At 40.4% G+C, this 16,013-nt stretch overlaps 1 protein-coding gene across 14 annotated transcripts in view; it reads right to left on the bottom strand.

Annotated features, from left to right (window-relative positions):
• FARS2 (phenylalanyl-tRNA synthetase 2, mitochondrial) overlaps positions 1 to 16,013 on the bottom strand; it is a 471,129-nt gene that overhangs the window by 185,787 nt on the left and 269,329 nt on the right. For all 14 annotated transcript variants that reach the window (XR_014147549.1, XM_081827736.1, XM_081827742.1 and 11 more), the window contains one exon: positions 8,102 to 8,253. Coding sequence is in view for 13 of the 14 variants with exons in the window: in XM_081827736.1 (XP_081683862.1) it covers positions 8,102 to 8,253 (152 nt within the window). In the remaining variant the exon portion in view is untranslated. The remainder of the gene's footprint in view (positions 1 to 8,101; positions 8,254 to 16,013) is intronic.

The raw sequence follows: 16,013 nt of genomic DNA on the forward strand, positions 1-16,013 counted from the left end.
ATCAGGAAAAGTGTTTGGTTATCCTATGTATGATTCTGAGGCTGTACAATGTCAGGTTGTATTTGGATTAAAAAATCTCTTGGTTACTAAGACATCATCATTAACTGTGAGGGTTGCGGTACATTCAAGGCCAAGCCTCTGTGGGGTGTGAAGGACAAGGTCACTGACCCAGTATGGACGGTGCGGGTGGGAGGCAGGCTCCCACTGCAGCTCTGGGCATCGCATTTGGGTGGTAGCTAGTTGAAAGAAGTGACCTTGTGACCTGGGATAACAGATTAAAGATCCAAAATGTTTTAGGGCATGACTCATAATTGCCCAAAATGATGCGGTGGGGCTGCCCCTCCCCATCGCATTTCTGCCAGCAATTCTGTGACTTAGAGTCCCCTAACATGTTGTCCTTGGTGTGCATTTTAACTCGCTTTCATCTGATCGATGGGGGTGGGACAGGGACAGGGAAACATCAAGGGACGTGGGTTACTTCTGCCTTGCATCTTGGAAAGAGAGCATTCAATCTCCATGCTGCAAAAAGGTGCACGGGGTGCCAAGTGAAGATAATTTCCAAAGAATTCCCCGAAAACTGCTAATTGAAAGTTAAAGAGGGAAGAGTGGCTTCATGGTTAATTTTCATGAAGGTGTGCATGCATGCAGCAGATCACTGAAGATCCAGCTCATTAAGCTCCTGGCCTCTCTCCTTGCCTGGCGGCCATCGAGCTGTCTCTCTGCTCCTTCTCTGCTCTGTGCTGAGATGCTGCTCCCAGGGCCCTGCCAGGTCAGTGCTGAAGGTAATCCCAAAGAATCCTTCAGCAAACGGTGAAGTGCTGGGGGACAAGGCAGAACAAGGTGTTCGGGGACTGAACTAATTGTGTTTTAATTTGTCTACCGCTGGTGGCAAACAAAGCCGCTACGTGGCAGCAAGAAAATGCACCCCTCGTGAGCTGCTTTAAAAAGAAGGCTTTGGGGAAGGAGGTAAAGGGAGGAAGGCAGGGAAAAACAAATATCCAGGCTAAAAATAGTGTTCTTAGAATTGCTTTCTGGGCTGTCTGAACCACAACAATAAAAGTTCTTAGACTCACGCCACCAGCATTGCAATAAAAGCGAAGAAAGGGAAAGAAGCCAGGAGCGTTCCAAAGCAGGCCTGGCTGCCCCGAGCCAGCTCCCTGGTACTGCATGCTGTCAATTTCAAGGGGACGCAACTTCTGACAAGTTCTCTCAAGATTAGCTGTCGCTGGCTTTTCATTGCTGGCCAGGGTTTAAGTTCAGATAACTGCCCTTCTTTGGCTCTGTCAACAAGAACCAGGACCAGGGAGTGATTTGTAAACCAGAGATGTCATCCCACCTGCCACTGGCCATGGCATTTTCCCAACACAGAATATGAAGTCCCACTCTGCTTCCCGTGATGACCAGAACTTCCTAGTCATATGTATTTGGCTGCCAAATCCAAGACTCCTGGCTGGGCTAAGGTTATTCTTTAATAAGCAAGATGGGCTGATTGTGACAATTACTGGTTTTTACTGTGATAGCTATTTAAAAAAAAATAGTTTTCAAAGTATTTCACATCTATAGGCTCATCTAATTTTTGCAGTTGCCATTTTGGGATGATGTTAGCGCCCTGGGTTGGCAGATGAGGAACTGAGGCCAGAGAGCCCCTTTATGAGACTTTTAAGATGTGAAGGGCCAAGACTCCGCTGATGGCCTCTGAATATGAATTCTGAGCTCTTTCCACTGGCCTACACTGCCTCCAAAATATGCAGCCGGGTAACAAAAGCTCCTCTAAGCTATGAAGAAGGATCAGTGAGCCATCCACCAAGCGTCACGCAGGGAGCCAGCCTCTTCCACTAATATAAACATGGTGGGAAGATGGCAGTGAGAGACTATGCCATAGTGCCCTATGGAGTTTCCATCAAGTGGAATAGTCTAGAAAAGTTTAAATGCAAATAAGGAACACAAGAGATGAATGAGCCAACATTAGGAGCAGTTACATAGAGCTCTCTGCGAGGAGCAGACTGGTGGGGGATGAGGGCAGGAGGTCAGTACTTGGGGGCTTATTCTGAAAAAATGCCCCATGAACCCTTCTGGTTGTAAATGTTCAGACTATGGTTACGTGTTCTGGAAAGTGGGCTGAGCTGTTTTATGAGTGGTCCCTGGCTAAGAGGTGCAAGCAGAGGGATAGAACCAGGGGCACCCAGTTGCAAAAGATCTCTAGCCCTTAGACCTGTCTTGGTTCCAAACAGGTTTCCTGTTCTGATTCAGGTATCTCCTTAAATAAATCCCGTTTGTCTTAAAGTGGCCACCCTGAGTGAATCTGCCCCAGCAACAAAAGAACATAACAACCCAGAGTTCTTTTTACAGGAACTGAAGGTTTCTACTCAAAGGCACTTACTGACATTAATTAGAATCAGAGCTGTGTACACCTCATTCACAAGGTAGCAGAAGGGAAACAGACATGCAGAGTTTGCTATCCTGTGTCCTGGGAAATCTCCTCAGACCAGTGGCTGCCCTGCTCTGAATCTATAGCCCTAGACATTGCCCCTCAGACAGTGAAGGTTTACGGGGCATCAGAAACTGTGTAGGCCACTTACTAGGCTTAACCCACCTTACTATTACCTTCTACTTTTTATTGCTAGTTAATTTTCCTTCGTTATTTGGCCCCATAAAAACTGGAATCTTGCCTTAATATCCTTGTGGTCCCAGTGGACCCCATGTCTCCTATAACACAGGAACTCGAGAAGCGACTGGCTAACGTTCTTACAACGTGCCTCTTTGCATGAAGTTCAAGGAAGTCTAAAAATGGCAGTGCCTCAGTCAGAAGCTACTGAGTTCAGGCTAATGAGAAAACAAAGAAAGATCTGTATAGACAGTAAACCTACCGACGTATAAAACAAGGTCAGAGGTCTGTCCATGTGACTCGTGTGGCTAATTAGAGTGAGGGCAGGCACCTGATTCGAGGAGAACCTGTCCTCCAGCTGGTCAGTGACCAGAAAATCTCAGGCCAGCGAGATTCCTTTGTCGAGAATGTCAGAATTGGGCAAAGTGGTAGCAACTGGTGCTGAGCGCTGACACCTAAAGGTCATTTAGACTCGGGGCCTGGGCAGGGCATTCTGAACTCTGCAAGATACAGAACAAAGAAGAGAGAGAACAAAGAAGAGCAGATGTTTTTATTGGATGCAATTTGCCAAAGCAAAATCAAATACCCCCCCCCCCAAAAAAAAGAGAGAGAGAAGGGAGGGAAAGACGAGAGGAAGGGAAGAAGGAAGGAGAAGTCATCCAAACTGCCTCATCCACAGGGGCTCCCACCGCCTTGCTGTGGCCGGTTAGGAGCAGGTAATGCCCGTGACTCATACCCACTGAGAAGGGGGGCCAGCCACATTGAGAAAGCGCCTCTCTTCGTGAAGCCCCTCTTCAGCATGCTGTTAAAAAATACTGAACAAGTGCTCTGGTATACCGACCTGTACCAAATTTGTCCCAACTGCAAGTGGTCACATAAAGAACAGAACTATTAACTGGATCAAGGAGGGCTGAACAGAGCTGGGACTCGCCTTTGGTGCCCATGGCTCAGGATGCTTACCGCTAGCATCTTGGCCCCAACTAGACCCTGACTGTGGGTTCACAGATCCAGGAAAGCGTGTCCACAACTGTCTGAGCAGGATGCACAAAACAAGCAGCAGTCCCAGGAACAAGGGGGAGGCCTGTGAGAAGCACTGGTTTGGGGACACGGCCAAGCAGAGCCTGCTGCAGACACCTGGCGCATTTTCCCCACCACCCCTTCCTTGCAGTCCAGTCAAGTAAGTCTTTTAAATCCCCTAATTCTAACTTCCAAAAACCTCCACCTTGGGCTCAACCCAAATCCGTCCCATCCGAGCCCACTTTCCAGTCCATTTCCACAGCTCACAAATAATTGGTGGCATCCCCACATGAGGTGCTCGTGGCCGAAGACAATGGTTAAGTTTCTTTCTGCTCTTCTTTGTTCTCTCTCCTACCTGGGGCTAGGAAGTGTTTTAAGTAGTTGTGCTACAGGAGAAAATAAACACTGTACCCCATAATTCATTCAGGCACGGACATAGAGACTAAAATGACCACTGTACTCATAAACGCGTCAAACAACAGATACCCAGGTTTGTATGTTGACATGCAGAACTTATTTCCCTAAGTCTTCTCATGACTCCGCGCACTATGCATATAGTAAAATGCTGCAAAGGCATCAAAGCACACCCAGGGACCGCAGATCTCCTCTTCAGAAGTCATCACTACTCTACTTTTTGTTACGTGCAATTTGGAACTAGAAGAATGCCTCTGCACAGTGAGTGGCCTATAGATTAAGTGGCAAAGATGCTCTGGGAGAAGGTTCCGAATGACGGACTAGAACAAAAAGTCATCTTCTTCTAACCTGAACAGCTGTTATCTGTAACCCTTCAGGGCACAAACTGTTATCTGTAACCCAGAAAAAATGGGCCCATTTGTCTAACATTATGAAATTAGGTTCTTATTCAGCAGTTTATGTCTCCCTGAAACATCTTGGGATCTGCTCTTGTTCACAAAATGACACCTAATTTGTTAAAAAAAAAAAAAAATTAACACACAATTTGTTCAACTACTTGTTTATTTCAGAGAGTCTTTCACTCGCCACTAGCATTTCTCAGTTCTTGATGGTAGGCAAAGAAAGGGTCAGAGCTCTTTGGACTGCTTAGCAGTATTTAATTTCCGTGTTTAGAAAATAAAGTTAAGTCCTGAGCTCCAGATATGCATTGATGAGTACAAGGTCAGGTGACCCTTCACTTGCCACCACCCAAGTCAGGAACTCTTAATGAGGGGAGAATGGGAGGGTGCAGGGTGCCCAAGGAAAAAAGACCTCCGAGAGGAGGATTTTAGAATATGTGAGTGGGGGTCAGATAAAAAATTATATGTGGCTCCCTCCTGTACATCTGCAGTCAGCAAACTATGGGCCAAATCTAGCCCTTCACCTGTTTTTGTAATTAAGGCTTTGCTGGAACACAGCCATGTTTGTTTGGTTTCATTTTGTCCATGACTGCTTTTACAATAGCAGAGGGGGGCACAGATGTTGCAGAGACCCTATGGCCCACAAAGTCAAAACTATTTACTATCTGGCCCTCAACAGGTATTTCCTGAGGATCTTTACTCAGTGAGCTACTATTACTAAATAATGTATCCTTTTCCGCAAGTCTGTCTTTTTCCTCAGGGCTATAATAGCAAAGTTTACCTTTGGTTGCTAGTAACAAAGATCTAAAAACAATGGCTTCAACAAGACACTTGTCTCTCACATAAAAGTCCAGGGCTGAACTGACACTCCGGTGCCAGAGACCCAGGCTGTACTCGACATGACTTCCATTGCCAAGGTCACACCATGGTCCAAAATGGGTGCCAGAGTACCAGCCATTACGTTCACATCCAAGTAGCAGGAAGGAAAAAGGACAGCCTCGACCTAACTTTTCAGGGAAACTTTTGGAAATACCTAAACACTTCTACTTATAAATCATTAGCTAGACTTGGCCACATAGATACACCTAGTTATAGTGCTGCTTAGATAAAAAATCAAAGTTACATTATATTTTAAATGAGGGACTGGATATTGAGAGATAATTAGCAATCTCTGCCACAGGAACCTTACTCCAACCACCAAGTCCCTTATTAAGATAGGTGCACACTCTGAGCAGACTAATCATTTGGCATAGCTCCAGAATAATTGGCCTTAAATATCTGTTTAACATTTATTTAAAAGATGGTAAGATCAGTGCAAATAAAAAGTATTTTTTTGGTTGGTTGGTTGTTTTCAAATTTCCAAGCAAAAGTACTGTCTCCTCTGGAAGCAACTGGACAAATCCTACTTTCATAAGTTAGTATGTGGTTGTGTGTATAGATCTGCATCAATAGAGCATTCCTATATAGTCCAGTGATTTTTTTTTTAATGGAATATCTGCCTGCCTGGTGTGTTCGTGGTCAAAGGACCCCAACACTACCTCATTCTCACAGAATTTCTCCAATTAGCATGCCCATTCAGCATTTACTCTCACCACTGCAGATCACCTCCAAGTCAGATAAAAACAATATTTACCCCGCCCCCAAACCACACTTACTTCCACATCCAGGCAACAACATCTCCCTCTAACCTTTAAGATCTGATCATCTCCAACCAGAAAGGGCTACTCCTCTAACTTTTGACACTGATGATATGAGAGTAGAGGTAGGGCTAAGGCAACGGCAGGAAGCAAAGCTTGAGAAGTATAAAATTAGGAATAGATTCTGAATCCTTGATACCCAAGGGTTGTCTACATATTAAACAACCATGGGGAAAAAATAACAAGTCATGTCCTTTTGGTATCTCAGTTAATATTGAACAATCAGTCTTAGTCCTACGCTTTCCCTCTTCTTCAAAAGTAAGTAACTGGAATTTCACTATCAACATGGAAATTCCTGGAAATTTCTCTCTCACAGAATAGTCCTGGACTGAATGGGTATTCCATCATGTCAAAAACCCAAGCTGCTCCATATATACTGTTTCTGTAAAGTTAGGGCACAGATATCATCTGCAAACTCCAAAATAATTTAAAGGCTGCCAAAAGCAGCTCAAAGCAAGTAGAAGCTAATGAGAAGATGTGAAGGAAAGAAACAGAAACAGTGGCATTTCTCAGAAAATACTAGCAAAGACATATTTCTCAGAGCTGAGGGTTATAATCTGAAGTTCAAAATCTTTATCACTGATAAGTATTGAAACTGAAGTAAACAAAGGCGAATCTTTTGTTTGTAAGAAGAGAAGATTTGGGGTGGGATGCAGAACTATACAAGGAATCAATGAGATTAATGAGCCATATTCAAAGAAAGACTTATTTCTTGGCACTGGAGAAGATAAAAGCCTTAGGGTGGTGAAAACAACTAGCTGGAATGATCACCCTAGCCCCTACCTGCCATGTCAACCCCCACCCTCACACCTCAACTTTGTGCACATAGCTGGTTCAGAAAATCCAATACCATTCAAATACAAGTAACAAAAAGGCAAATCATATGCATACCACAGGTACATCAATTTAAAAACTGGGGGAAAAAATAAGGAAGATGAAAGAAAAACTTTTTAACAAAGAAGTCATAGGAAAAAAAATGTTGCCCCTGGATCGTAAGAAATTGTTGGGCAAATATCTTGCAATAGATTTTTTAAAACCAAATGAAGCAATTCCTCTATGAAGTAAAACTACGAAGAACAAATAATTCAGAGAGTAGAAGGCAAGAAAACAGGAGGAACTGAAATGTGAGCTCGCAGAACTCATACAAGGGGGAAAAACAAAGTAATCGAAGATGGAAATGGAATGTGAGCAAGGAAGAAGAGACTGCAGAAAACAGTAAGGGACAGAGAAGGTAGCAATGAGAAAAGCATTCAAAATGAAGTGTAAATAAAGAGTTTTAAAACATTAGAGAGAAAGTAATAGGTAGAGAAGTCACATAAAGGAGAGCCTACTCATGCAGAACTGGAATTCCGGAAGAATGAAACAGAACAATGGATCAGAACAAATCCTTAATGATATAACTCAAGAAAACTTTTCTAAAACCAAAGTAGAGTCAAATCTGATTAGTGTAAGACTACAGCGCACACATACACACACACACACACACACACACACACACACCCAGGAAGACAGGCCAACACTGAGATGGATCCTGATAAGGTTATTAAACTTTATCCTAGGACCTAATACAGCTTTTGGCATGCGGCAAGTGCTTAATAAATATTCCCTGAGAGACTGACAAAACAGCTTTTTCTCCACAAACCCCTGTTTCTGCCACATGTCCTCTGTTCCTGGGATGTGATATGGTAAGAAATCACTTCTAAAAACAATACTGAAAAACTCTTAAGATCTTTAAAACATTCTGTCTCACCTATTTACTAAGACAGGAAAGATTAAACTTGCATTTTAGAAAGATTTTCAGAAAGGACTGATATAAAAGTCTTTTCTGATTAAGTATATATTCACTATAAATTCTAGAGATATTCTGTCTCATATGCATTGAGTTTCAGCAAAATTTTATTATATATTTCCATAAGCCATTTGTCACATAGAGACAAAAAAAGGATAAAATCAGAAAGTTTTTTACTTACTTTGGATGTTCAAACTTGTCTATCAGATCAACTTTTTCCACCAGGTCTCCTCCAATTGTTCGTACTAAGTCATAGAAATCGTTTTCTGTATAATTCTCAGAGGGCAACCAGAATGAGATGTCATTTATCACAGCAGGGTATTTGCTAAAAGGCTAACAAAACAAGAGGAGAAAACATAGATTGATTTGTTAGTTGGATGAGAGAATATTTAAATTTTTCATGGAAAGTTACACTTGGCTAATTAGAAAATGCTGGTAAAACATTATTTCAGCACTTGAATTTTCAGGAACAAAATGAACTTAAAAGATAAGCCAATATTCAAAATTAGCAAATTCCATTATGAATGTTACAGATTCTTATTACATTCATGTGTAACACTACCATATATTATATTTATATAACCATTAATGTTCAATTTAGTATAAAGCAATTTGAATATATCATATTTCAGTTTTTTCATTTGAATACTAGAGGAGAAAAAGTTCAAATTTAATTAACAAGCAATTCATTAACTTCCTGTGTTATTTTCAGGAAGTCATTTTAATAGAGAAATAAGTAAAGGCTTGTCAAAATTGATATTTCAATTAGTAATGTCATTATTTGTTAGTATTTCTAATTATTAAAATAAAGGACTGGGATGATAAGTAGTCACTTAGGGAGTTATTTTTCAAATTATGGTTCTAAGGATAGATAAACACAAATGTAGCCAATTCCCCCACTTTATCCCATTTTCCCCAGTTTATTCAAGCTCATCCTTATATTGGATAGACACTTAAAATTAGATACTTTTAAAAGTTACTGCCTTTGTTTACGTGGCTTATATACATATAAATATATATATATAATAAATGTTTGTCTGTAAGTTACTGCCACAATAAAAAATGTTTCATTATATAACTATGAAGTCCTCAGGGGACATGTGCTAAAGTATAAATAAATCTGGTAGAAGAGCAAATTTATAAACTGGTTTACACCAAGCCTGATATCACTATAAACCCTTTGGTGAATCACTGATCAGAAAAAGTGTAACTTTTTAAATGACAAAACCTCTGAAGAACCAAATACTCAAATAAAAAATGATTATTCAACTTGAAATATCAATAAAGTTGTCAGACAAATGCATCAGTTCAAAACAGACATTACAAATGAACATAATAAAGCTACCATCTAGGTGCTTCTGACAAAATACCATGGCTCCTGAAAAATATCCTTTGTTTTATCTCCTACAGTAAAGTCAAGATCCTGTGATAAATCATCCATAGGTTAATGTAACAACACATACAGGAGTACAGTGGTTACACTAGTAGCTTTTCCCTTGGACAACATCCTATCGCCCCTTCAGGAACATGGAAATTTAGGGAGATTGGATAAAAGGCTGGGATTGCCAAGAATTCGCATGCAATGGCCCTCTTTAGTCGACCCAAGCTGAGGTACCGCTGAGCTCTGATGACAGACATGGGAGGTGTCCAACTGAGCATTTGTGTCCGCAACCCATTGACAACAGTAAACATGATAATAACAAAATAATGCTGTTAGCCAGAATAGAGGTCCCCAAGACATTAAAAAGTGCATTTTACAGTAAATTACAGTTTTAAAAACCGGGAAGAAAAGCCCAGACTGTTGCACTGCAAACTAGTTCAAGCTAACAAATTATATATAACAAGTTTAAAGTAATGGTTTATCTAAAGGAAGCATTCACTATACTAACTGGTATGTGTCAGAAATGGGATACCTACTAGAGACTTCTGCTTTTTTGAGGGGGAAAATAAAAGTTTGTTTTGAAAGGATAACTACAGATCTATAGCTACTGGAATGTAGGCTTTCTGATGCTTAGCCAGAGGTGGTATTAAAAACTATCCAGTGGCTTCCCATTGATCTTAGGATAAGTCCCCAGTTCTTGGAAAGTTCTAGCTCTTTGTGTTCTCCAGGCTCACACCAGCCTGGCTATTTGGTTTCTTGAACACACTATGCGGCTTCCTCCAGATACTGTTTCCTGCCGTCCCTACCCTACTTCTGCTCCTCAGCTACCACGTTCACCTCTAACCCTCACAGACTCCAGTAGTCCCTTGTTATGGCAGCCTATGCTTCTCTTTCATAGTACCTTTCATTATTGTAATTGTTTGTGTAATTACTTACTTAATGTCTGTCTTTCCAGTATATTTCAATTTTTGAGGGTGGGGTGTGTATCTTTTTTTTTTTAACTTCCAAATCTCTATTACCCTGCACAGTCCCCATGACATGGTAGGTATTCATCAAGAGCACATAAGGCTACCTTGTGTGAGCAATGGCTACGTTACAATCAATCAATTTAGCTGTTCCTTCTTCTCTAACCAGACCAGCTAATGGACATGGCAGGTAAATAAGACATAGACACTTGCCTCCATCCCTGGCTATGCTGTGATACGGAGATAGTGACCACGTGGAATGACAAAGAAGAGGCGGACAGGCAAAGTGATTTGGTAGGGACTTGATAATCCACAATCACAGAACAAGGTAATTTTAGAATTGGAAAAAAAACCTGTTAACCTAAATAAAGAGGTAAACTGAGGCAAGCTCGAATTACCAGAAACTGAGTTTATTCAGGAAAAGCAGAGGAACTGCACTTCGGAAAATGCATGCTGCAGGCAAGTCCATTGAGGGCTTGGGGCAGCTGTATTAATGAGAACGAGTGCCCAGAGAAGGCAGGCCAACCAGAGTTCAAACAGTGAGTTCACTGGCTGGAGGATAGTGAAAGATTCTTAGCAGATGTTCATTGGTCAGATGAGTCTCAGTCCACTGTAAATCAGGCATTTATAGGGAATCAGTCTCTCCATTTTTAAGTTCCATTATTCTGAGGGAGCATGCGTGAGATTCTCTGTTTCATATCTTCCGGTTCCATTTTCTAATGAAATCCCTTCACAGCCCTTAAATAGCATTTGGTATTATTTTTGTTTTCTCATTTCTTTTCTTGATCTAGATGAGCAATGTCTATTTTATTCGTCTTATCAAATAACCATGAATTGATTTGTTCTTTTGAGATCATCTCTATAATTCTCGTGTTTTTTTTTTTTTAGAATTGAAGAGGTGATCAAAACTACAGTCATAGTAGAGACTTTAAAAGTCAAAATATATATGAACAATTTAGTAACAATGAGTTTGAAAACTTGGATTAAATGATAATTTTCACTTAAGACAGAAAATTTAAACTGATTGGCACTGTACCAAATTGATTTATCAGTCAAATCTCACACCAAAAGTGTTAGACTCAGATAGTTCATAGTATAACTTTATCAAATATTTCAGGTGAAGCAGTATCTTTAACACACTAACTATTTCATGAAACAGAAAAGGAGGGAAAAATCAACTAATTTCATGAGTTTATAAATTTTAAGCCAGAGCTGGATAATCACAGAATAATTTTTAAAAATTGTAGACCAATTTCACCTTACAACCTACATAAAAATCCTAAAAGTAACTTCGGCAAATATAATTCAACAGCATATTAACGTAAGAACACAAAATGACCAAGTAGGGTTTATTCCAGAATAACGGGAATGCTTTGAAACCAAAAAACAATCTACTAATCAACATATAAAGAAAAAAAATCATGTTTTTTTTTCAGAGACAGGAAGTATTTGATAAATATAATACTTATTATTTAAAAGAAAAAAGAGGTTTTTTGGTCAACTATAAATAGAAGGCAACATCCTTCCTTCCAAGATATTTATTGAAAACCTATAGCAAACATACTAAAGTTAAAGTTTTTTAGAAGCATTCGAAATAAAGTCAAGAACAACATAAGGATACCCTCTCTCACCCTTGCTCTGTCACATTATAAATCCTAACCCAAGGCAGGAAACAGGAAAAGCTACTGGAATGGAATAAGGCAAAATTTGTGATCCTCATGTGAATCTTCCTTACTAACTATATGACTTGGACAAACTGCTTAATCTCTGTTTTCAGTTTCCTCATCTGAAAAATGGAGGATTATTAGTATTTACCTCATATAATAATTGCTATTTCATATATATCAATATACACAAAATATACAAGAGTTAACGTGAATGAACTAGAGGTACATATATCACTATGGCTGAAATACAAAAAAGTATATGTTGAGTTTTTAAAAAGTTGTATTAAGTTGTATTAAGATGTATTCACTATACAAAGTTTAAAAACAGGTATGGCAATAATACATATGTATAAATAAATTGTATAAATTGTATTAAAACAGATATGGGAAGGCTATACTGGACTTCAAAACAATGATTAACTCTGGGGAAGGAAGGAAAATATTCAAGAAGGGATTTTGCCTTTACCTTTAAGATGCAAAAGAGTTAAGGTTCAACCGTGAATTCTGCAGCAAATGCACTGAGTGAGCTCCGCATGGCTTGGGATATAGGCGGGTGGCACACCCCAGTTAGTGAGGTCAGCCCAACTCAGACTTTATTCCCTTCATGAACACTGATGCTAAACACCCTTGTAATCCCCCCTTCTTATCAGAGAGTAGCAAAAAATGCCACCCGCAAACATGTCACTTTGGTATAAGGTTTACTTTGAGCTCAAAGCAACTGAAAAGAAGCTGAGACAAGAAAAGCTCTCAGCTCTGGGGCCAACACAACACAAGCACACAGTTTGCCTAAGAGCAAGACAAAAAAACTTGCAAAGGTGCCTCATCTCCCCTCTCCAATCACTGGAGACAAGCTAGACCCTTATCAGCCCAGAGATTACACCAGAAGGATCTACATATTGAACTTGACTAACGGCCCCATGTAACTTCCTTTAGTTTCCCATATATTTACCTTTCCACAATTGGCCCACACCCAGACTCGAGATCCTTTTTCTTTGCCTTGTTACTTCTCTAAAAATTTATTGCTCTTTTGCTAAGCTGCTCTATAAGCCCAATTACCAACCAAGCCTTGAGTTACTCTTCTCTCATAATCTGCGTGTTTCATGCATGATGCTCATGTTAATAAGGTTGTTTGTTCTAATCTGTCTTTTGTGGCAGAGCACCAGATGACACCTAGAAGGGTAGAAAGAAAAATATTTTTTCCTTCCCCTGCAGTATCCTTACATTTATTGCATTTTGGCTACCTCTAATGGGGTTGGAATAATATCCTTACTTTATTAGGTTGAGCTAATCCTGGGAATCCATAAATGTTTTTCACAGTTTGCCCTTTTGAAAACCTCTTATCTCTGCCAATTATTGACAATTCCAACCCAAGAATTGTTTTATTTCCTGTTTGGGGTTGAGGAACAGAACAATCATGGAGTTATGTGCCACCCTAACTCCAAGTCCTCTGACTGTACTGAGTGCCCCTCGTAGGTTCATGTCCCTGTCATTATGTCCTCCAGGATCGGGACTAATGTCTGGTTTACCTGTGTAGCCCAGCAGCACTACAGTAACCGGCTAATAAATGTCAGTCAAACTCATGTTGAACTGACTACATTATGGGGTCTGTGTCCATACTTCCCAAATTTTCCAGGATAGTTCCAAAAAGGACAATTCTCCATGCCATCTGGGTCACATGAATTTGGTTTCTGAAGCTGTTTTCTTCCCTTTTTCTTTTCTTTGAAATAGTTTTGCTTGTTAAATTTTACACCCATATCCCTTTACTCTCCCCACTGCCCCCACTTCCCTTGAAAAGGCGCACTCATGTCTTTGGACCCAAGTCTCCAGACTTGCAGGTGAGAACATTGGCAGCTGAAGTGCCAGAGTGCAGGTAATTAACAAGAGACAGATGAAAGTGGAGTGCATTTCTCCCCTGTTCCAATTAATTTCTTTTATCTTCATTATCTTTCTTCTTGCTTATTTGGTTTTATTCTGTTCTTTCCCCAGCTTACTTAAGCGAAAAAATAACTCATGTATTTTGGGGCTTTCTTAGTTTTGAGTAAAAGCCTTTAAGGCTATTAATGTTCCTCTAAATACCTCTTTAGATATATCCCACAAACTATGTCTTTCCCTATATTTTCTCCTTTCTTGTATTCTATTGGATTGGTTAATTTTTAAAAATATCCTAATATTTTTCCTTCTTCAGTTTAAAAAGCTGTAAATTGTATGTCTATTCTCTTTTTTTAAAAAAGATTTTATTTATTTATTTGAGGAGGGAGCATGAGCGAGGGGTAGGGGCAGAGGGAGAGGGAGGAACAGACTCCTGGCCAGACAGACAGTCCGACATGGAGCTCAATCCCAGGACCCTGGGATCATGACCTGAGCTGAAGGCAGATGCTTAACTGACTGAGCCACCCAGGTGCCCCTGTATGTCTTTTCTTTAATACACACACACACACATATCCTTTAATAAACTGATCTAAAGCCTAAATTTATTTAGGATCTCTAATCTGTCTTAAATCAGACAGAAACCTTAGTTTTTTTTTAAACAGCTCTTCTCCCCAACTATTAGATTTTTATCCTTTAAAAAGCACACACAAAATAATAAGTTATTTAAGACAATGATTAATTTAAGCTAAAAAATTGTTTTTAATTTTATATTTGTCCTCTTTGTTCGGAGACAATTGTCCATGGAATTTCCACACAACCTGTAACCGCTTGTGTCAACAAACACCCTTGGAAGACAGAGTTAGTTTCTCCCTTGGGGGCAAGAGCAGATTTGTTTTTTTTCACCAGGACAATAAAGATAATGTCTTCCTCAGGGGCGAAGATGAGGCAGGCTGGCTCACAGTTTCTTCAAAGGAATGGAAGGAAAGCGAGGAAATAAACATAATCCAAGAACGAAAAGATTGCAGAGCTGCACAGCTCGGTGGTTTTCAGCTGTGCTCTAAGGCCAGTGTGGGAGTAGAAGCCACCTGAGCTGCTCGGCATCGCCCCTCTGGGGTTTGGGGCTTTAGGAGAAGCGATGTGAACAGGAAGCCCATGCTGCCTCTGTACTGTCACAGTCCTTCGTCTCTGACCCAGGAGTCTCTCCAGCAGCCATGAGACTGGCAGACACCTCGTGACCTTGCAAGCAGGGGGAAATCGTAGGCCTTTCATAGTTTTTGACAGCCTTCCTTCCTGCTCACTTTTGTTCTTGCACATGAACATCTTTTAATCGTCTCTTCCGAGAAAGTAGGTGGGAGGCAAACTCTCAGTATTTACATGTCTGAAACCCCTCATACCAATAATTTAGCAGGGCACAGAATTGTAGGTTTATAATTGTCTCTACTTGGCACTTCGAAAATATTTCTCTAGACTTATGCTGATGACAAGTCTAATGTCAGTCAGCGCTGTTTTTTCCTAGGGAATCTGTCTTTTCTTCCTGGCAGATGTGAAGAGTTTTATCTTTATCCTAGAGGCTCTGCAGTTCGATTCCGATTAGGCCTGGTCTGCATTTATCTCCATTTATTCTGCTCCGTACTCAGAGTGTGCCTGCGATCGGAGGGCTCGTGTTTTGTGCCACTTCGGAAAAATTCTGGCCACTCCTGTGCCATTCTTTTCATTCTCTTCTGGAACTGCAATAACACATACTGTGGAGCTTCTTTATCTTCACTTAACTCAATTCAGGTTTTTAATCTTTACGTATTCGTGCTGTATTCTCGGTGAGTTCTTTAGTAATAGCTTAATTTCTTAATTCTCTTCTCAATGGAGTCTAGTCTCATCTGTTTTTCTCTTCTTTATTTCAATGAATTCTGTTACTCATTTCTGATATTTCTAATTGTTTCTTTTTCATATCGATTTACATTCTATTTCTGCCTGGTTTTGCCCCTTATTCAGAATTTCCTGTTCTTCTCCTTTTGTATTTTTTTAATGGGTATTATCCTCCATTGATCTCTCTAAGGATGTTAGGCATTCCTTTTTTAAAGAACACTTTTTGGGGCGCCTGGGTGGCTCAGTTGGTTAAGCGACTGCCTTCGGCTCAGGTCATGATCCTGGAGTCCCTGGATCGAGTCCCGCATCGGGCTCCCTGCTCGGCAGGGAGTCTGCTTCTCCCTCTGA

The sequence above is a fragment of the Leptonychotes weddellii genome, chromosome 8, assembly GCF_054177405.1.
Source record: "Leptonychotes weddellii isolate Sample4059 chromosome 8, ASM5417740v2, whole genome shotgun sequence".
Classification (NCBI taxonomy): domain Eukaryota; kingdom Metazoa; phylum Chordata; class Mammalia; order Carnivora; family Phocidae; genus Leptonychotes; species Leptonychotes weddellii.